Below are 23,085 nucleotides of genomic sequence, written 5' to 3' on the forward strand. Positions count from 1 at the left end.
GTGGTGGTGGTTACATGAATATATATTTGCTGAAGCTCATAGCACTGTTCACTTAAAATGGGAGAATTTTATTGGATGCAAATTATACCTCTTAAAGTTGATTAAAATAGACTACAAGGTATTTGTGAGCTTTTGTTGTTGTTGTTGTTTAATGAGGCCAAATTTCTGCAACAACTATATTAGGTAGCTCACAGAATCTCCCGCAGGACCATGGAATTGGGCTTGGAGGCTCCATGGTCAGAAAAACCCTTAGATCCTACCACAGGGAGGCTAGGAAAGCGAGTTTCTGGCTTCCACCTTTAGGAGGTGGGACTCCCACACTGGAAAATTTCCCAGTTTTGTCCTGATCTTTGTGTTTTTAGTTTGTGTGTTCGTGTGTGTGTATTCTTGCTTTGATATTTTAAACAGTACCTAGTTTGAATTACTTTAACATTTAGACATATGCTTCTGAGATTTTCTGCCGTTGATTCTTTGACACATATTAAAGAACACATAGATGAATTCATTGCCATAAAAATTAGAGTATTACAGGTAATGCTCAAGGTCACCTTGACCTAGTGTCACCATTTTATTCTCACTATTATGAGTTCGGTACATACGTTTTTCTAATATGTTGCATACATATGGATTCACAGAAAATGTACATAGTTCTTTGATTTTTAAAAATTTATTTAAATGGTATCACACCGTGCACACATCTCTACAACTCACCTTTTTTGACTCAATGTGTTTTTCAGAAGCTCTCCCAATAGTGATACATGCAAGGCTAGTAGGTAGCAACTCTATAAGCACAAATAAATCAGTATAACAGGACTAAAAGGAGGTTTGGTAGCTCAGGGGAAAGTCTGTACTATTAATTCTTTAAAACTCGTTAGGGATTTTTGGTAATCAGGCATTTTTCTTCTGATAGTAGAAAATTACCACAATCTGGAAGCCAGCTTCATTGGGGGCTATGCCCTCCTAAGGTACTGCCCTCTGAACGCAGAGACAGAGAGCCAAGCCACAAGGAATGCATACACAAGAATCTGACCACACTAGACAAGGAAAAAGGAAACCCCCAAACTTTAAGAACCGTGGGCATTAACTTCCTAAGGTAAGCGAAGGGAATGGAGATTTGGAAATTGCCCATTTAGACTAACCTCTACATAAAAAGTTGTTTGTTTGGTAAGCATTTTGAAAAAGCTTGTTCTCTCCCACACTACTGTCCTAACATTATAGGCACTATCTGGTAGCAGAAACTGTGGAGTGGTAATAAGATTTTTTTTTTTTTCATTTTTCCTCTGCAATTGCTTTACTTCACATTTAAAATTTTGCATACAAACTGGCAACCTCAGCTAAAGAATAATTCAATGCCATTAATATAAAATTTTAAAATATATTTAAACAAGAAAAATAGCTTCGTATCATGTCAGTTGATTCAAAGATATCAACACTTTAGGTTAAAATGAATTTTTGGAAGATGTTACAATCAAATATTTATTTATATTCACATTTCAACAATTAAACAGGGACTCCAGGATCATTTTTAAATTGAGCTCTTAGAGAGGCATAAGGAGTTGTTTGAGTGTGGATGGTGGTGAGAGGAGTAGCTCTTACAAAGTATTCTCCAATCTACAGACACAGGCTTTCTTTCTCAAACAAGACATATGACAATAGCTAAGAATTAGAGGGACTTCCCTGGTGGCACAGTGGTTAGGAATCTGCCTGCCAGTGCAGGGGACACGGGTTCAAGCCCTGGCCCAGGAAGATCCCACATGCCGCGGAGCAACTAAGCCCGTGTGCCACAACTACTGAGCCCTCGCTCTAGAGCCCGCGAGCCACAGCTACTGAGCCCGCGTGCCTAGAGCCTGTGCTCCGCAACAAGAGAAGCCACCGCAATAAGAAGCCTGTGCACCGCAATGAATAGTAGCCCCCGCTTGCCGCAACTAGAGAAAAGCCCGCGCAGCAGCGAAGACCCAGTGCGGCCAAAAGTGAATTAAAAAAAAAGAATTATATATTTGCCAAGCACCAGACACTCATGAAAATACTTCACAGATTTTCACTAATTTGAACATCCCAGTAACCATGTGAGATGGATGTTACCCTTATCTCCAGTTTACAGATGGGGAATCTGATACAGGGGGTGCAGGACCTTTATCCAAAGTCACACAATTAAGATGAAGCAGAGGCGGGATTTGAACCCATACAGATTAGCTAGGGAGTCACACACCTTCTGCCTGTCCTAGCAACAAAGTAAAGTGCTTCTAGGAGAGGGAGTGGGTGAAATTGACACAGCACTCTTCCAGGTTTTTTTTTTTTTTGTGGTACGCGGGCCTCTCACTGTTGTGGCTTCTCCCGTTGTGGAGCACAGGCTCCGGACGCGCAGGCTCAGCGGCCATGGCTCACGGGCCCAGCCGCTCCGCGGCACATGGGATCTTCCCGGACCGAGGCACGAACCCGTGTCCCCTGCATCGGCAGGCGGACTCTCAACCACTGCGCCACCAGGGTAGCCCTCTTCCAGGTTTTTTAATTCGACTATTTTGACAGTTTGGGAACCACGGTGATAAACATTGTACTAGCAGTTCCATTTCAGTTTTCTTAAAGAACACTGTCATTTTCTGTGATTTTCTTTTACCTGGTGGAAACCACCAGTTAAAACAGGAAGAAAACCACCGGTTACAAGAGGGATTTTAGAAAAGTATATTTCAGAAAAAAAAATTAAATTGTACATCTAAAGGAGTGTGTTGGTCCCTTAAAATTCTCACTCCCATAAGCTAGACTCTCACTTCACCAATTCTAGAATCTCCCCCCAATTTGGAGTAGTACATACATATATGCATGTGTATTCATGTGTGTACTTGTTTATGTATGTATATGTGTTACACACATTCTCAACGGTGGAAGTTTTTGTTCTCTGAGGATGGATTTTATCTGGAGATAATCAAAAGGCACTTTGAGCTAAGTCAGGTGGGTGATGGAGAACTGGGCAACATTCATTTGAGGTTAAAATAAGTCTGGGCTAAAAATAATGAAATGGCCCTTTTCACATTCTGTTACCAACTCTGACATTTACTTTTTCTCGCAAAGGCCCCAGATATCTTTGGATTCTAATTCCACTATAAGTCTTCTTCCCACTCCTTCCCAAATATTTTTATGCCTCTCTTCACTAATGAGGTTCATATGTTGGAAATTTGGACATGTACCAAGTTCTTTGTATACGAAATCCACACGGTTTTCTAGATTATGCACCAGTAAGTACATATTGTCGTTAAAGCAGCATCCTTGGATGTAATGCTTCATAAATAGTTCATTAGAAGAATTTCTCATTTTTATGCTCGACTGAAAGTGTTTTCCTTCATTCTCACATTTGTGGGGGGAAAATATCATTTACCCTAATCCGGGATGGTTGGAGATCCATTTGCTGTATGAACATGAACCTTGTTCTCAGCACAGTCTCTGTGTCCAGGAGAGATGTGTTCTCAAGCACTGCTGCCATCTGCTGGCCTTGTGGTTGTTAGATTTTAGAAAAAGCTGTGCATAAGGCTCCAGCCAAGATGACGCAAAATGCAAGTATCATCAGCAGGTAGTTTTGTCGACCCTAAGTAATAAAAATGAATAACTGTCATTAAGAAAACCTGAACCAAATATGCAAAAAGCACAGACTCTCAACATTGCTGTGGACCTTAGTAACCATCTGGTCTACCTCCTGTATGTTTTTTGCTACCCCCTCTGCCTGATCTTCCTGACTCTCTGGAAACCCCACAGATCCTCCATCCTTTAACCGTTCAGTAAACACATGTGCGCTCCCACTATGCATCCACACTTGCTGGGGTTAAAACGGTGAACAAAAACGTGCCCCTATTCAGTTACTCACATAATATGGGAGACAGAAATGAATAAAATCATTACAGAAAGGCTTGTTAAAAGACAGAGAGAGGCTAATAAGCAAACGCCCAAGGCTGTTTGTGTGTTACCAAGGAATCTTAAGGTGGGAGGTTTGAGGTTGAGTTGAGCTTCTAAGTATCAATGAACTGAATAGGGAAGGAGGGCAGCTGGTGGAGATCCTGGGTGGAAGGAATGTGTGTTTAGAGCTCTGCTGCAAGAGAAACATGGTACTCGCCAGGGATTAAGAGAAGGTCCAAGAGGCTACAGCCGTGAGTTAGGTGGAGCTCGATGAGGTTGGAAGCTATGGGCCTGAGCACACAGGCATCTCAGAGGCCATGCTCTACTTTTGGTTTTATTTTTCCAAGCAGTGGGAAAACATCGGAGGAATGGGCAGAGCTGGGTGTGGCGAAAAGATGGGATTTGCATTTTGTAAAGCCCATGCTTTTGCAGATGGTGAACAGATTGGAGGGAGCCAGGAGGGATGCAAGGGGACCAATGAGAAGGTGATTGCAGTTCTCCTGGGCGGAAACAATGCAGTGAAGACGGAGAGACAGAGACCAGTCTAAAGGGCAAGGGAAAAACAGAGATGGAGCTTACTCGCCCAGCTATGTTGTCTTAAAGATGGAAGCACGGAGGACCACTTCCCACTGCAGCCAGTCCCTCTGTACCTTAACAAAGAAATACCGTCTTGTGCGCAGTAGAAATATTGTATTTCTCATAAGTCCAATCTCTAGGGGTACGGATAGATCAATTCTAATCTCTCTTCCACAAGATAAACCCTCAAACATTGAAAAATAAATGTCTTTTATCCCTGAAGCATCTTTTTCCCTGGTCAGTATTTTAGCTCCTTTGACTATCTTTCAAATGGAACGGTTTCAAGCTCCCGCACGGTCCTGGATGTCTCCTTCTGAATGATTGCCAGGCTGTCTATATAGCTCTTTAAATATAGACCCAATACTCTGAGGCAAGTAATATAGGGTCTCAATTACACTGAGATCTGATAGTCAAATCATATGATACTATTACCAGCTTTTTTTTAAGATTAATGACAATTAATATATAGTCAAAAAGGTATATCCCCTTTTTTTTCATCTTAATAAACAGTTGGGTTAAAGTGGGTGATTTTGCGTCTGTTTGATGACCACAGTGGTCTTTGCAAGTTGGGTTGGGCTGGTTGAATTACCTGATTCACTGTCAGCACCAACCCTACCAGAAGTCACTCTAATTCAAGCTCTACAAGTGAAAGACAGCACAAATCCTCGCCAGGCACAGGGCAGCCTATTTACACACACACACACACACACACACACACACACACACACTCCTGCACGAAGGCGTTAAGGGTCCCTGACATCTTTTTCTTAGTCTTAAAGATTGCAGCCTTTGCCTAGATGCCAGTATTGGTGCAGAGTGGGCGCTCAATAAATATTTGTTCAAAGAATCAATACACTCGGGCAATTTCCAAATGTGCTTTGTAAATTAGCCAATTGATGCAATCACTGAAATAAAGAACAATATATGGGGCCTCACTTATCAGCACTTTACCACCTAATTATGTGAACACCTCATAAGCTCTCTATTTTATTGTCTATGTAGACAGAAGAACAATGTCCTTAGGGGGTAAAATTTTTTCCCTTTTAAGGTTAAGAATCTGTCCAAACTGCCTAGTGTCCTAGATAAAAAGACTGATTATATTTGGGCAAAATAGTTTTCCTTTGTCAAAGGTGAATGTTGACTCTTAGAAAGATCATGCTAACATTCCTTCCCGAAGCAAAGAAAAGTGTTTAACTTGGATTTCTGAGACAGCTACTAAAATGACAAATCATCTCATTCTTTATCTGGGCGTTGCTATGGACCTGTAAATTGCTGTGGTAACAATCCCCTACATTGGGATTTCTGTGGACACACTGACTAAAATGTGTTGCTAAAAATATGATGTCTGTCTAGTTTACAATAGCTAAATATAAGATTCTAAAACAAACTTCCCAAAGAAGAACAGATATCAGATATAAAAGAAGGTCTCAAGGGCAAAGCGGACAAACAGAGCACTGATGTCATTAAAATGAAATAAAATCGTTAAACTCTTTCACTCAAAAAGGGCTTGGATCTCCCATTAAGTCCTTATTGCTCCAGGCTGTAGACTTTTAAATACGTGTCTTTGAGGACTGCTTCAAGACATAGCTGATAGGACCTATGAGTCATAAAGGTAACCGTCTTGGTTTTGTTTTGCTCTACGGTTTTATCTTCTTTTTAAGAAAAATAATTTTAAAAATTCAGATAGGATTTTGGTATCACTGTCTAGTTGATAACTCTTTGTTAAACTCGTTGGCATGGGAAGTATTTAAAACTTTCCTTTAAAGTTGCTGTCAAGAGGCAACTCAGTATCTGCATTGAACAAGTATCGCTGGACACACCTTAAGTTCTGTTTGTAGACAGATTTGTAAGGCTTTTTAAACTAGAGTTAAGAGGTCAGCAAAACTCGCTGTGCTTTCAGCTTTGCCCTCTCTCTATTTTTACTTACATACTTGGCCAAACTTTTGCACTCACTCTCAAATCTGCAGATCAAACACACTGGGATTTTATCTGAATTACACTGAATGTAATTGGGGGTGCTGCCTAAACCACAGTGAGCCGTCCCATCAGGGACATATGAGTCTCCTATTTGCTCTGATAGTCTTTTATGTTTTGTAGTAAACTTCTGCAGTAGAGGAAAAGATTTTATAAATCCAGCACGTTTCTTGTTAATTATTTTCTTTTATTTTTATAATTTTTTGTAGGTATTAATAGCATTTATTTTCCTCTTTTTAATTGGTTCTTGGTGACATATTGGAAAGCTATTGATTGAATATTTATCCTATATTTCAGTGCCTTAGTAAATGATCTTATTGGGTCTCAAGATTTTCAGCTGATACTCTTAAATTTTTAAAGAAGAGAATGTTATATGCAAATGACAATTTTCTCTCCTCTATCTAGTCCTCTTATTTCTTAATTTTATCTTATCACACTGGCCAGGATCTCCAGAAAATACTGAATAATAGCAATGATGGAGAATCTATGACTTCCAACTTACAGAGAACTCTTATTTTTTTCAGTTCTATTGAGATAGAATTGACAGAGAACTCTTATGTTTCACCTTAGTTACATATTTGCTATTGTTTTTTGATAGACATCTTGTATCAACTAAAGCTTCCTCCTATTTGTAAGAGGTTTCTACTATTGTAAGAGGTTGTTTTCTTAATTAAAAACTGGTTTTTAATTTTAGTAAGTGCCTTTTGAATATATATTGTCACAGAGTTTCTTTCTGTTTAATAGTATAATAAATTACATTAATTAACTTGCATATTATGAACCATCCTCGCATTCCTGAATTAAACCCTACTTGCTCATGTTTTATCATTTTTAAAAGTTCCTCCTCTATTTGGCCTGAGCTGATTTTTTAAGAGGTGTCTTAAAAAAACATTTCTTTGAATGTGCTTAGTGTCTTTTTAGAGGACTCTGAAGAATTAACACGAGGCCCAATGGTTAGGGATTCTCTCTCTCAAGGGAGTTCTTGTATCTAGGGAAGAAGACTTTAAATTCAGTATCATTATTACTGTGGTAATGACTAAAATAATTTTTAAATGCTTCATGATAAATCTATTCTTAGTTTGTGCTTATTTATATCTATAGTTGTAAATAAGCTATGGTTACTTACTTGTTCTTTTCTAAGGCTTCAGAGTGTTATGCTGGATAATACCCAATTCTATAGAAATCGTTATCCTTCACGAGGCAGATGAAATATTTGCAAAGAGATTTACAGCATGCCTTAGGCATAGAATTACTTTCTGTGGAAAGCAACCCTAACTAAAATAAGTAAGAACCATGTGCACAAAAGTAACTTATGGGTCTATAAATGTTTTAAATTGTCTTGTAAATTTAAAAACACAAAAATTAAAACCATGATCCAAATACCTTCTAAACAAATTTGTTACTTCTTCAATCTGAAAATCTTACTTGTATTAACATCTTATGGCTTTCTAAGTCAAAACATTTCATTTGGAATGAATGAAATGATGTTTTAAATGTAAAGCTGAATAATCATTTTAAGAATTATCCAGTGACATGTTCACTTTATGGCTCCCAGAGATTAGCAACATCAGATCTTCTTAGAAATAGGAATTATTTGCTGCTTATTAAGACAAAAAGTATTATATCTATGATGCCTTGACAGTGTCTCTAGTTTATATATTTTTTTAGTAAAAACTATTACAAAATACTATTCAGATAGATTGCTCAACTGAAGACTTTTTCCACAAATAAAGGTAAAGGGGAAAAATCCTAAAACAATTTTTAATGAGAATACACACACACATCCTAGAACTATTTGATAAATGCAATTTTAAGTCCACACCATTGGGGGCTTCCCTGTTGGTGCAATGGTTAGGAATCCACCTGCCAGTGCGGGGGACATGGGTTCAAGCCCTGGTCCAGGAAGATCCCACATGCCACGGAGCAACTAAGCCCATGCGCCACAACTACTGAGCTCCCGTTCCACAACTACTGAAGCCTGTGCACCTAGAGCCTGTGCTCCACAACAAAAGAAGCCACCACAATGAGAAGCCCACGCACCACAACGAAGAGTAGCCCCCGCTTGCCACAACTAGAGAAAGCCTGCGTACAGCAGCAAAGACCCAGCACAGCCAAATAAATTAAAAAAAAAAAAAAATGTCAGCACCATTTACACTCGAGGGAAGAGGTAGTTGTCACCTGTTACCACACTGTTTTCCTGTAAAGCTTGTGGTTGGATATGGAAGACCTTGGGAGGCATGAGAGCCAACAGAAAATCTATTCCCAAATTCCATTTGCCTCAGGGATATTTTAATCTTTGGGATAAAAAATATTTCATCTTGTTTATCTACCATATTTTACAATAGATAAAATTTCCCCTCTATCATATTTTATTGGATTATTTAACCAAAATGTCTTACAGGAAAATAAAGTCAACTAAAGCATTTTTCCCTGAAGTTGGGGTGGAGAAAAACATGTTCATAATAATTGTCACATCATTAATATCTTCTTTCCTAGTTAGAGATGATAGCACTTTGAACATCTGACCTGTCAAATTCATTCATGTTGCATGCAATTTTCAGAAAATAACACATAGTATTAAATACCCTTCTCAACTGGACCTGCACCTTTCGTGTACATACCTGTATTTCCTTAAACATGAAGACACCCCACATTGCAGCTATAAATCCTGGACCCTTAAAAAAAAATAAGAACTTTATTTAAATTGGTTATTTTTCTGTGACTGTACTCTACACAAATACAGTAAGGTGGAGAGCTGATCTGACACTTTCCTCAAATAAACTTCTATTGTAAAAATATAACAATATTGTCAGGAAAAAATTTCATAATCTCAGTCTGAGTTCACCATTGAGTTAAACTAAGTAGCGTTAGGTGAAAAAATGAAGACTTTTTTCCTTTTTTTTCTCTATGGTTTTCATTTTTATTATTTTGATGATGCTATAATATTTTATGCCATACAATGTGTTTCTTTAATGTGATTTATAATAAAATATTTTAATAAGCAAATAGTTTATTTTTTCTAGTGAACTAGTTCCTTAGGATTCTAGAAATGGGCTTAAGAGGAAAACGTGTATGAATAAACTTATAACTTCCTTTGGCATTAGATAATATCGTAACTAAAGAAATTTTAGTGTGTTCTTTTGGACCTGAAAAATAATGTGCATATGGGAGCAGCATGGACTTTAAGGTTCTCTTTAGCTGATATTACTGCACAGTAATCAGCTATGTCTCACATTATGCTCTAGTGATTGCTGCAGATAGTATTATGGGAAGATGGGAAAACTGTGTAAGGAAAAATAAACAACAGGTTAGTGAGCAGGAGACAAAGACAGGAATGAGATAATACAGCACAAAAGAGAAGAAATGAGATGGAAAAAGGAAGATTCTGAAAACTGAAATAGCTGAAAACTTGAAGCTATTAAAGTTTATTAATTTTTTTCACTGAGAAAGGAAAACATTGGAATTTAGATTAATTGCAGTCTTTGTGTAGAAGGTGTACTGTATCAGCATTTTGACGATTCCTTTTCAAACCCTGCACACGCTCTGGAAGAGTTTCAAATAAACAATTCCAGCCTGTTTTCCCCTCCACCACTCCCCAACTGTCTACATGACTGGTTCAGCAAAGCTGGACTCCACTCCTGGCAGGTGAGCAAAGCAATAGGAACACACTACTCTCTGCTTATTGGGATCTGGAAAAGTCAAGATCAAAAGAGCCAGAGAAATAGGTCAAAGGAACTGTCTTCTACCAATGACGTATGGTCCTAAGCCTCAAAATCCAAACCGAACAAGAAGCACCTGGGCCCTTTCGCAGATTCATAGTGACCTGGGGCAGGATGGGAGGAAATGATAGAATAGGGTGTAAATATTAATGCTGTCATGACAGTCACTCAATAATTTTATCCTCTTTAATCCCTTCAGAGTACGTGGGAGAAGACAATACCAAGAGGTACCAAGCAGAAGTCTAAGTGTGCGTGGACCCTGGTTTGGCAAAGGACGGTCAACGGAGAAGGGCATCTTAAATAAGAGTCACAGCTGTCCTGGCACTGGGATTGCGTAGTTTTCTATCGTAAACGAGTACAAATTACACATTTATAAGTCAGCCTTGGAAAAGAAGGTGAGCGTGAGCCATCTGGAGAGGCTCCACCTTCCTGAGAAGCTGATTCGGCCGTTCAATTCCTTGAGGAAGACCGGGACCACAGGTACCCAGCCTGCTGTCCTGCTACGTGGGCTGTTCTCCTTCCTTTCTCTTTTCCTTTTCTTTTTTTCTTTTTAATGGAATATTTGCCAATAAACAATGTAGATGCTGCTTTCAAGGAACTCTCAGTCTAGTCACCAATGGGTCCTAAGAATGGAAATACATGTCCTAGGGTAAAAGGGTATGCTGCTGGGACTTGAAAAATGCACTCTTGATGAAACAAGACTGACCGTATTCAGAATTGTTAAAGCTGGGTGATGGGTATCTTTGAAATTTTCCAGCAAAAAAAGTTAAAATTAAAACCAGTCTAGCTCTACCATGAAAATAAAATGAAGAAGAAGGTAAGATCCTGAAGGGCAGGGCCGAATCTTTTCTGCATACAGATAAGGCTGTCTTTGAACTAATGACAGTGAAACCAAGCAAGAGCCCAGTAGCAATAAAGACCTAGGCCCTCACCTCCCGGAAACACCTGTCCCTCCTGGAAACAATCCTCAGGGGCTAGAGGAAGCCACACGTGGTGGGTGAGACGCCTGCTTTCATCACAGTGTTTGAGAATCACGCTTCTGATGGGCGAGTCTCCAAATGCCACAGTGACCACTTCCACTGGCCCTTTGCCTACACCCCACCTGCCGTAGCCATTTATTTCCACTGAATTGGGCTTTACTGTCTTGTGCGAAGTCTTTACCATAACTTAATACAAGAAACAGGAGGAGGAAAACCATATCTCTATCTACTATAAAATTTTTGTGAAGAATATTATTTATTATTGTTCCACGTCCCCTGTATAAGGCTCCATAGGATAAATTCTATTAAGAATTTAGTGTTTAAAAAACAAAAGCGAACAAAATATTAGTGTTAGAAAATAACTGGTCTTTTCTGAGGAAATAATGTTACCAGTTAAAAAGAATTAGTTATCACATTGTCTCACTCCCTTTTGCAAGCAAAAGTAAAACAGTGTTTAATCACATAACTATTTACTCTCTGTGTTATTTGCTGACTTTCTCACTTGTATCATAGTTTTCATTTTCTATTTGTATTTCTGTTTGTCTTGTGTGGCTTAATTCTATCTGTGTATTTTATACAAAAAGTTGCTTAAATTTGATGTGATTAATGACTGCATCTATTTTAATGTGTCATTCCTCCTTATGTAGTGGGATATGACTGTCAAATAACATTTGCATCCCTAGTCGAGGTGCATATCATACTGTATACTTTGCTCTACAAATTTACTTTTAAGCATTTCACTGGTAAGTGATGTATCCCATTGCCCATTACATTTTCCTGTTATATGGTCACTTCTAGCATTAAATATCTTTGAAATAATGAGAAACAAACCCTTTCTGTGAAAAAATTTGGGTCTTTCGCCATTCCAATGATGAGGACTTAAACTTAAAAATATTCCTCATAGGGCTTCCCTGGTGGCACAGTGGTTGAGAGTCCGCCTGCCGATGCAGAGGACGCAGGTTCGTGCCCCGGTCTGGGAAGATCCCACATGCCGCGGAGCTGCTGGGCCCGTGAGCCACGGCGGCTGAGCCTGCGCGTCCGGAGCCTGTGCTGCGCAACGGGAGAGGCCAGAACGGTGAGAGGCCCGCGTACCGCAAAAAAAAAAAAAAAAAAAAAAAATATATATATATATATATTCCTTATAACTTGCTCAATGTTGATAACATTTTCCCGCAATAGAAATTAAGAATGTCAAAATGTGAGCCCTTTAAATTAAAAAAAACCTAACCTATTAAAATAGTTCACTTTAGTTTACCACTAAATTCAAATAAAAAATAAAGCCAACAATTTTATGAACACAGAACTGTCAAAATATGCTGTTTGAAACCCAGAATTTAAATTAAAATTTAAGGATGTTTCAAACTTTTATGGAATTGTATTTTAGACCAGACGACGTGTTTGAAAATATCAGTTTTGTAGGCTTGCACAGGTGTGCTGCTAAAATGTTTTAGGCAAATTTTGTTTATGATGATGATTTAGGAAGCAGGGAGGCAGGTAAACAACTTAACAATCTAAGATACTAGAGTAGAAATAAGAGCTCAACGTTAAAGCAATTAATTCGTGTGTGTGTGTGTGTGTGTGTGTGTGTGTGTGTGTCTCGGTCCTAGTACCATAAGGAACCTGAAACATTCTAAATTGGATTCTATACTAAAGGCAAAATGTAGTCCTGCATGCAAGAAACTCTCCCCTGAGAAACCCTGAGATGTCCACGTAGCCATGTTCTTTCAGACGACCCTGTCAGCTATTGCCTCAATTTTCTCATCTTCAAAATGGGCGCAAGCCTGACAATACCTGTCCTGCCTATGTCAAAAGAAACATTTTTGTTTTTCTGTTACCTATGTGCTACATGATTGGCACCTAAAAACATCAGATGAAGCAAACTGCATTACGAATGCATGATAAATGCTACCATCCAGAGACAATACTTTGCTTCAGCACTTTCTGAAAGCCTTCCTTAAAATATTGACGGGCCCTATGAACAGGGGCCGAAATACTTTCTGTCTCACACGGCTGTCATGAGATTCAAGTGTGATAATACACACAAAAGCATTTTTTACATCTATAAACTGTTATATAGAGATGAATATTGTTATCAGTAGCAAATTACAATGTATCCCAAACGAAATTAGGTAAAACGTCCGAATAAAAACTGCAAGGTTATCAAAGATTAACAAACCTGCTAAAATGAGGTTAGCAATATTCCCTTAGAGATCAAGGACATGAGATTAGAGGGTATCAGTTTATCTACATGAATCTGTTATACTAATTATACTCCTGAAAAATTAAACTCCATGACAGGCTTCAGTGATTCACTAAGAATGCTTGAGAAAAATGAGATTTACGTTTGAAAAACAAAAATTTGGAAAAGCAGTTCAGCTACTTACAGCAGTGATGATTGGAAAACTGACCACAGCGCTGAGGGAGTGGTTCGCTACGAACCAACAGCAGGTAGCAATGGCCCAGAGTATTCCAGACAGGAATCCTGAAACACACACACACCACACGTTTACCAACCACCTCCCCTCCTGAAAAATCCACACTCCAGGTAGAGCGGGAATGTTAAAGTGCTCAGATCAACACACTCCTATCAACACTGACGGCCAACATGGGTTTTTTAGCCATGTTTTGGGACCATTTTGGAAACCAAATGATTTCTCTTTTCTTGACTGCTGTGGGTATAAAGATCACCTTTTACCTTATTGACATGAAATCAAGTACCCAAAATAGTAGTTGAGGTAAAGATTGGGTAGTGGAGGGGGACCCAGGGAAGACACTGGGTCTGAACATATTCTGCAAACACCATTTACTCTAAACCATGACCATAAGAATCTGTGAAATTCAGAATGATGCTTAGCTAAGGGGAAAAAGACTCCTAGAATTTGAATAAAAATAGCAGCTAAAAGTTTTGATACTTTAGCTAGGCATTCAGTAAATATTTACCATTTTCTAAAATGGTATAGTGGTACCGTGGCACACTTTGTCTTCAATGAATTAGGCACTCAAAGTGAATCTCTGACATATGCTTTAGTTTGTTCTTTAAAAGACTTTACTTGTGGACCTATATTCCAGATTGAATTATAGCAAACTTTTAAATAAGTGAGAAATTATAATTTCTCATTATATTTATAATACATATAATTTCTCATTATATATATGTGTGTGTGTATGTATATATATGCACACACACAGATATATTACCATCAATGCCTTGTGGATTAAATTCAAAAGCATGTACATTTAACATGCCATTTTTAAGCTCAAAAATAATTTCTCCTAACTTTTTGGAGAAAATGTTTTCCCTAGTGACAATATAAAAAATATGTGAAATTCAAGATGATGCTTAGCTAAGCGGGGGAAAAAACCCTCCTGGAATTTGAATAAAAATAGCAGCTAAAATTTTCAGGATACTTTAGCTAGACATTCAGTAAATATCCTACCATTTTCTATAACGGTATAGTGGTACCATGGCACACTTTGGCTTAAATGAATCAGGCACTCAAAGTGAATCTCGGACATATGCTTTATTTTGTTCTTTAAAAAATTTTACTGGTGGATCTATATTCCATATCGAATTACAGCAAACTCTTAAATAAGTGAGAAATTATAACTTTTCATTATATATACACTTTTTTTTTTTACCAATGCCTAACTGATTAAATCCAAAAGCATGTGCATTTAACATAACTTTTTTAAACTTTAAAATAATTTCCCCTAAATTTTTGGAGAAAATGTTTATTTTCCCAAGTGACTGGAGATTCATATTTGTTGACACTTTAAAAATATATACAGGACTTCCCTGGTGGTGCAGTGGTTAAGAATTCGCCTGCCAATGCAGGGGGCATGGGTCTAATCCCTGGTCCAGGAAGATCCCACAAGCTGTGGAGCAACTAAGCCTGTGCGCCACAACTACTGAGCCCACGAGCCACAACTACTGAAGCCCACGTGCCTAGAACCTGTGCTCTGCAACAAGAAAAGTCACCAAAATGAGAAGCCCATGCATCTCAATGAAGAGTAGCCCCCGATCACTGCAAAGAGAGAGAGCCCGAGGGCAGCATCAAAGTCCCAACACAGCCATAAATAAATAAATAGATAGATAGATAGATAAATAAAAATATAGAGAGAGCCCCAGGACTCTGACTCGTAATATACATCCTTAGTTGGTGAAGAAGAAATACTGAAGTCTGATACTCAATACACAAGATGTTTCAGCACAGGAAGCAATCTTAGATTCATTGTTCAAGTTCTAGTTTCATGTTTTTAAAATCCTTCATATTTGGTGGTGAGCTGGGCCAAAGTCACTGAGGGAATGAACACGTACGCACATAGACACACAAAAACGGACGCACACAGAGAATGGCTTGGTTTCCAGAAGACGATTATTCAAGCTAAATGAATAGGGCATGATACTTTCACTGATTTACTTCACAGAGTAAGAAGAGTTTCTGTCGTTAATATTCTTACCTGGCAAGACTGCTTTGGGATATAGTTTAGGATTATTTTTCATGGCTATACAGTAGGCCAGAAAGTAGACTGTACTTGCAAGGAAGATGCCACTGAAGTGTGCAAAAACGTAGTCTAAATCTGGAAATACAGGTTAGAAAACTCTCAAGCATATCAGTTTAGTCATTTCAAATACATCTAGAGTCCTAAGAATAAAACGAACTCACTCAAATCAACTTTAAATGTAAAGGAAGCATTAATTCTCTTTTATCATCTACATGTTATTTATACAGAATTTTAATTAACATATTTAAAATAGTAAGAAGTTAGTTACTATAATCAAATCTAAAAGACTGGCTTTTATGATTATCTTGGAAAGCTAAATAAGAAACAAACATTATGTGAATATAACGTTCATATCTCCTTTTTTATTTTTTTTTACATCTTTATTGGAGTATAATTGCTTTACAATGGTGTGTGAGTTTCTGGTGTATAACAAAGAACATATTTCCTTTTTTAAGAATCGGTACCAGACCTAATTTTACTGATGGCTATAGCCACTGTAGCAAATCTCCAAGTAGACTGTAGTTGGGGGATGGTGTGTAAAAAAATTTTAGAAGTGCTCATTTTTTATGGTGTATTGATCAATCTGGAGACAAGCTTCCAGGCTGCAGATGGCAGCCACCCAGGCAACTATACAGAAGGACATTCAGGAAGTTATTCCAAAGAGGATTTTATTTGTTTTCTATAAACCTAATTACACGGGGGAGTTAATAACACAGATGGTGGCCCAATATCTGAGAAATCCAACTCCACTGACTATTTAAAGCAGAGGGTCCTTTGGCCAAACAGATGGGTGTAATGCAGGTTCTTGACTGGGAAGGTCACACTGGGCTCGATGTCTCAACTAAATTTGGAGAAAGATGAGTGGCCCTGTTTAGCCAGAAAATCTTGAAAGTCAAAGGGTTTGTCTCTTCTTCTAAAGTCTTAAATCCTACTTCTGAGTCATATCACAACACATCCACCCAAAGACCACCAGAAAAGGCAGCATAATCTAGTGATTAAAACACTGACAACCTGGTGGGACTCATCAATCCACCACTTGTTAACTTGGAGACTTGGGTAAGTTACCTACTCTCTCTCTGTCTTAATTTTCTCAATTGTAAAACCGGAATAATAATGGTATCCAACCAGTAGGGTTGCTAGGAGGGTCCCTTGAGTTATTACTGAAACTAGAACAGCGCCCAGCACAGAGCATATACCATTTATGTGACTGTTAAATAAGTGACATTAAAAAAATATGCCCCCTTGAATTATTTTTGAATAAATTGGAATAAAGTGTTATCTCTATCAGACGACATCTGAGTTGTCATAAGAAAGATCCCTAAGAACTGATTGTACTATTTATGGGAAGAGATTGTTGAGGACATTGTTTATTATGTCCCAGTACCAAGAACAACTGTACTCCTGAACAATTAGTTGTTTTTATCCTGTGTTTGCTGAATTCTGGGACTGATCTGATTCCCTTTGTGGCTGTAAGAAATCTTAGAGCCAAATGATGACTCATCACTAGCAAGTGTACAAGTGTAGCACAGTTTTTCGACTCATTCATGGCTCTTTTTTTTGTCACTCTTTTTTCCTTCTCTCTTAATTTATCCTATGCTGTTCTACTTTTGTTAGTTTTTATCCTTTAAAATGAAAAGAATAAAAATACAAAAGGTATTTGTATAAAATCTTTAAAAAAAGACAGAAATTAATAAAAGTTTGAGTACTGTTCCTGGGGCTGAATATAAAAAGGAAGAAACAGACCATGGTAGTCACTCAAAGTCTATCTGCTCCTTTAGAGTTCAAATCCCAGCTTCTCCATCAATCTTTCCCTCATGACTTGCCCTCCAGAAGTCTCCCTTATCGGATCACAGATGACATTCATTTCCTGTGCCACGGATGTAGAACTGTCTTAACCACGATATCATTCTTTTATCGTTTCGTGGGTGTAAGCCACGTTTCAGTATAATCACAGGATCCTGAATTAGACACTCTCACCTCCTCGGAGACTGCAGAAGGCTGTTGCACACTGTGTGGAAGTGACGTCTTGAGAGATTAATTCTAGCGCTAGAAACTGAGATAATCTGGCAGCATTACATTGGGCCTTTCAATGCGTTACTCGTGCTCGAAAAATGATATAGTAAGCAGGCTATATTTTGACCTTTATTTGATTTTAAAGTACTATGTGCTACACTTCAGGGTTTTTTTTTTTTTTTTTTTTTTTTTTAAGAGAAGAATACATATTTTCCTAGAGATCATCAAACTGGAAAATAATCTCCAAATCTTGCAGCAAAGCCAGAAACCATGTGTTAAGATCCAAGTAGCTGAAACGAACCCTGACTAAAATTGATTCTATTTGTATGTTAAAGATCACATGAAAATATTCCAACAGTCCTTTATTTTTAGTTTCCCGTGCCCTTCTAACTCACCACTTGCAAGGACAAAGTAAGATCAAATCTGATGAAATGAAATTTTATTTTAAGGCACGCCGAGAAAATCTAGACATAAAATTCTCTCTGTGTCTGTCTGGCCTTCCTCCCTCCCTAATGTGAGGTACGCATCTGCATTACACTTTAACTGGAGCTTCTCAGAATGGGAGTGCTTGCCTGACCGGAAAGATCAATTTCTTTTTTGCTCCTGATGCTACCAATGTATGATAACTTCTTAAAAGACTTGTTCTTTCCCAGCTCTGCAGCGGGCCATGGTGATCTGCTGCTCCTTTGCAGCTGCTTACGGTGGACTATGTGTCCTTGGTGAACTTTACGTAAAATATCGGTACGTCATTTTGATGTACGATCCTTTGTCTCGGAAACGTATGTGACAGTGCGTTTGCCTTTTAACAGGCGGAACGGTTCCCAGAGCTTCTGAGAGTCTGTCCCCTGGGCTATAATCCTCAGTTTGGCTCAGATAAAATTCCCTTTTTTCGCTTCTTAACTTGACTGTTAATTGAATTTTCATCGACAAATCTATGTACCAGTATCCACCACAGTCCCATTCTTTTTATACTCTTAACTAGATACATGGGTAGTGAGTATATTTATAAAGTAAAATAACTTTTTCCTCTCACCGTTCTGACTTGCCCCTGCATATATACTATCATTTCTCTTGCTGTGGTCCTTGATGTAAATGATTGGCACAAATGTGGATCCATAGAGTATTCCAGATATTACCGCGAGACTGCAGCCCCTTAAAAACAAATAAATCACTATTCATCTGGGCCCAAAGCAATGTTTCTGCCAAACGCACACATGGGATCATATCAAAAGCATGTTTCAAAATGGAAATCACAAGGCATTGTGTAGCAATCACCCATCTGTCTCAAGTGGGGTGACAAGCAAAAGCCCCAGGAGTGCCCTGCAGGGTCAAGGTACCTGATGCCACCTTGCTGTGATGCAGCTTCCGTCCTCCACCATCTAATGGTGGAAGGACATGATTTACAGACGCTGCAGTGGATTATGATAAATTGTCATTACGTAGGTGAGAATATTGCCACCATATTCTACAGGCGACATAAATAAACCTGGCTCTCTCATTAAATTATGCAGTATTTGTAGACTGACACCGTGCCCTATGCTTCTTTTTTAAACCCTCTGTGACAATAGCACAGATAATAATAATGACTAGAATAGACTAAGGACCAAACACACGTTTGTTCAAAACAACTGCTGAGATCCACAGACTTGCCTATGTCTTAGGCATGGTCAAGGGGAAGTGCTGATTTAATAACATAATTTAAGAAACCTTTTTTTTTTTTTTTTTTGTGCTGACAACCTGTGGGATCGTAGTTCCCAGATCAGGGATTAAACCCCGGCCCCCTGCAGTGAAAGCGCCAAGTCCTAACCCTGGACCGCCAGGGAATTCCCTAACAAAATCGTTTGAATATTTCAGGTAAAACATTACTTCCTGTAAGAAGAAAACGTTTTGCCTTAAGCACTAGGGTCACATTGATCCCTCAGACTTGGGCCATATCTGCGTGAAGCAAGGGCTTCCAGTGGTTTTGGCAGGGAGGTGAATAATATTTTGCAACAATCCCTTTGGCTTAATATAAAGAACAATAGCATGAAACAGGAAAGAGTTTTAGGCAAAAACCATACCTTTCCAAGCTTGAAAACAAATGCTTAGGGACTTCCCTGATGGTCCAGTGGTTAAGACTCCACGCTTCCACTGTAGGGGTCATGGGTTCGATCCCTGGCTGGGGAACTAAGATCCCACATGCCGCAGGGTGTGGCCCCCCCCCAAAAATGAAGTCTATTTTAGTGGTGTTTTAAGGAATATGAGACTGTAGGTACTCACATGGCCAGTGAGCTCTGTTCATGATGGAAACCCCTGCATCCTGGGGAGGCCTAGACCATCTGGTCCTGGAGGAGGGTCCCAAATGCGGACCAGATTAATAGACTAGGCTGGCCAATGAGACAACTGAAAACATTCTTCTTAACAAATATTCCCTTAACAAAGGCAATGCTTTGTGAAAAATGTTTTGTTTGATATATCTATTTTATTCCAAAGCAAAAATAGCAACGTATTTATTTCTTCCAAAGCGTGTGGGTTAGTTCATTCTTTCATTCATTCCATTTATTCAAATATTTATTGAGCATCTATTATGCACCCAGTACTGCCTCTTTCCCACTGTGAGGTCACTGTATATACTAACAGAGGACATGCCTCCTATTCTTGAGGTGTCACCACAGAAAGTCTAAAACATCCCTCAACTGAAAAATGCAAGCTACATACTATTACATATCCATATTTCTTATATAAAATATACAAAATTTTCATACATAAAACATAAACATTCTCATATTTCTCTGTCAGCCCCCAAAACCCTAAAATATAAGGGCTGTCATTGAACCTAACTCTCCTGGTCTTGATACAAAGAATTGGGGGTGGGCGCTAGGGCCTACACAGACACAAAATATTCTACTGTATTTGACAATAAATATCTTGGGATTATAAAACTGTCTGACACACGAGTGGAGGGATTTCCAGTGGAGAGCATCCTGGATAATGTAATGGAGACGTGGCCCTAATTCGACTGGGATGGCTGGGAGCATACTGGCCATTATACTCTGTGGCCTATGGTTTTACTTTACTTTGCTTTTTCTTTTTTTTTTTTAACTTTACTTTTACTTTAGGCATGAAAGTCCTGCAAAATGAGATTGCTTTTGTCAGCTACTTATTGGCTAGAGACACTGCAGTGGCTTAGGAATTCCTTGGAGCACCGAGACCAAGGTCCTCTGTACCTTAAAATTCAGCAAGCGACCCGAAAGTCTCTCTACCATGGAGCTAGGAAGTCAAAGCTTGTGTTACCATTTTCGTCTTGAACTCAGATGAATATGACTTCACTCTTGCATTAACCAAATATAAAACAGAATAAGAGAACCTTTTCTTACACTAAGCGGTTTTGCACTGTAGAAAGTTTATCCACCCAGGAATGTTCAGGATCGGGGTCTTGAGTTTTGTTAACCACCTATTGAAAACATTGGCAAAAATCAAAAGGAAAACAGCATTCAACTGATAACCACACTGGTGACAAGAAGATGTTCAGCGTTTTTCTCTTCTCTCTCAAACGCACTTTAAAATATGACCATGTCACCCTGCATACTGATTCCGTGGGCATCTCTAGACTCAGATGTTTCTGATTCTGTTTCTCTGTCACTCAGAATGGTCTGGCAGTGGGCAACTTCTCTGTTCAAATGCTTTTCACAGTTTATTAAATGGCTATTTTGATACACCTGTCAAAGCTAACAAAAGTTATTAATGCTTGCATTCTATTTGCAAATTTTAATAACTTGTAAAGAAATTAGAACTTAGACTCTTCTACTGTGGAATACCTAAGATCAGTAGGCATATTGTTATCCAGCCTCTTTAACTATATTAGCTAACGAAACATTTCCAGCCTTGTTTTGAGATTAGCTAATATTCTAAGTCAGGAAAAGTTATGAGCAAATTCAGAATATTTCTACTATTGAATGTAAGCATCTTTGTCTCCTAGCTGAAGTTTCCTTGATGCCATACTCCTAAAGCTTTCATAAGAGATGAGAAACTATTGTACCTTTGAATTCTTCGTTATGTGCTAAGTCAGGCTTTCCTTTGGCAATCATGCTTTCTCACCCCACGAGCCGCTCGTGATGTATAGCAGCATCGTAACCAATACTTTCTATGTATCTTTAAACTTAAGTTTGCTTACATACTTCCGTCTTGATGGAAAAATCTAAGGTCGTTAGCCCTCTCTGTAGCTTTTGCCAAGTTGCATTTTTTTCCCTTTCTTCCCCCTTTGTTTGCAGGGAAGGTGGTTAGGAGGTATCTGGGTCCCTAAAGTGGGCAAGGAATACCAGACACCTTCTCCCCATCCCACTCCTTCATTCTCTCTGAAACATCTCCCTGATCAGAGACGCCTACGGATCAATACATCTTTCCTCTAACACCTAAGCTACTTATCATTTGACTTTAGTGTCAATTTAACTAAGGTTTCTGTCACCTTAGTTGATAAAAGTTTTGATAGGGGAAGAAGGAAGGGGAAGAAGCAATTCATTTTGAAGTAAAGAGTAGAGGCAGCGCCTTCCAGGGAGGCAGCGCCTCTGTGTGTGGGTGGGAGGTGGCGGCAGCCAGCACTGGGCCCTGGGCAGGCACACGAGACACTCAGCATCCGTGGTGCTGGAGTCTGTGCTCATGGCCGTGGCGGTTTGCCCTGGAACCACTTCTGTATGTGGAGCCGCTGGCACTAGTGCTGCGGCTGTCTTGTAAAGGTTGCCCCTGTTTAACCTAGACTTGCTATTCCAGACTAATTTATATTCTTCAGGGTCAAAACAGTGACTCCTTACTTATTTCCTGTCTTCACCTTTGAGTAGAATGGGATACGGCAGAAAAGAGAAATAGAAGAAAGTCAAGTCTAATTCCCACTTCCGTGTGATTTGATTTACCCTTTCACTGGCTTTGTCTTATCTGTGGCCCCTGCCCTCTCCCAATCCTACTTTAAAGCCTCCTTCCTCCCCCTTTCTAAAGTCATTTTCGTGTTCCTTCTCAGTATTCAGTGTTCCCGTACTGCGGAAATCCTTAAGTTACTTCAATATATGGGCTTGTGTGCACATCTCCTAGTAGGGATCTACCGTTAATAAAAAGAAGTAGACCTCTGTATTTGTTGAGCATCTTTACTGTGGAAATATTGATGGCTACATAGACCTAGCCATAATAAATATGCTAAAATATTTCAGATAGCCCTGATTTTAAAAAAATACCCCATTACCCGCTTATCTGCATTCAAATTCATGCATTTTCCTTTCGTCTTAATTATATGTTTCAGATCAAGGTGGTTCTCATTCTCTACTCACATGCTCTGTTATTAATGGTGTGGTGTCCACAGAATATGTGGTATTTGGTATTTTGCTTTTGATGAACAAAAATATGAAAGCACTGCAAAGAAAATAAATTTTAGTGACATTTATCACAACCCTGGTTCACATTAAGTTGCC

General features: G+C 38.8%; 1 protein-coding gene across 7 annotated transcripts in view; it reads right to left on the reverse strand.

Moving 5' to 3' along the window:
* Positions 1–577: 577 nt before the first annotated feature.
* The window catches only part of TMEM144 (transmembrane protein 144), a 49,932-nt gene continuing 27,424 nt past the window's right edge, over positions 578–23,085 (reverse strand). For 4 of the 7 annotated variants that reach the window (XM_067737078.1, XM_067737077.1, XM_067737079.1 and 1 more), the window contains 7 exons: positions 22,945–23,026; positions 21,007–21,083; positions 18,684–18,802; positions 15,593–15,712; positions 13,516–13,613; positions 9,054–9,107; positions 578–3,577 (listed from right to left, as the gene is read on the reverse strand). In XM_067737078.1, coding sequence (XP_067593179.1) covers positions 3,494–3,577; positions 9,054–9,107; positions 13,516–13,613; positions 15,593–15,712; positions 18,684–18,802; positions 21,007–21,083; positions 22,945–23,026 — 634 coding nt within the window. In that variant the 3' untranslated portion in view covers positions 578–3,493. Of the gene's footprint in view, positions 3,578–4,461; positions 4,533–9,053; positions 9,108–13,515; positions 13,614–15,592; positions 15,713–18,683; positions 18,803–21,006; positions 21,084–22,944; positions 23,027–23,085 lie in introns of all 7 variants that reach the window. The other 3 variants (XM_067737081.1, XM_067737082.1, XM_067737083.1) reach the window with 3 other exon arrangements.

This window comes from Pseudorca crassidens, chromosome 4 (genome assembly GCF_039906515.1).
Source record: "Pseudorca crassidens isolate mPseCra1 chromosome 4, mPseCra1.hap1, whole genome shotgun sequence".
In the NCBI taxonomy this organism is placed as follows: Eukaryota; Metazoa; Chordata; class Mammalia; order Artiodactyla; family Delphinidae; genus Pseudorca; species Pseudorca crassidens.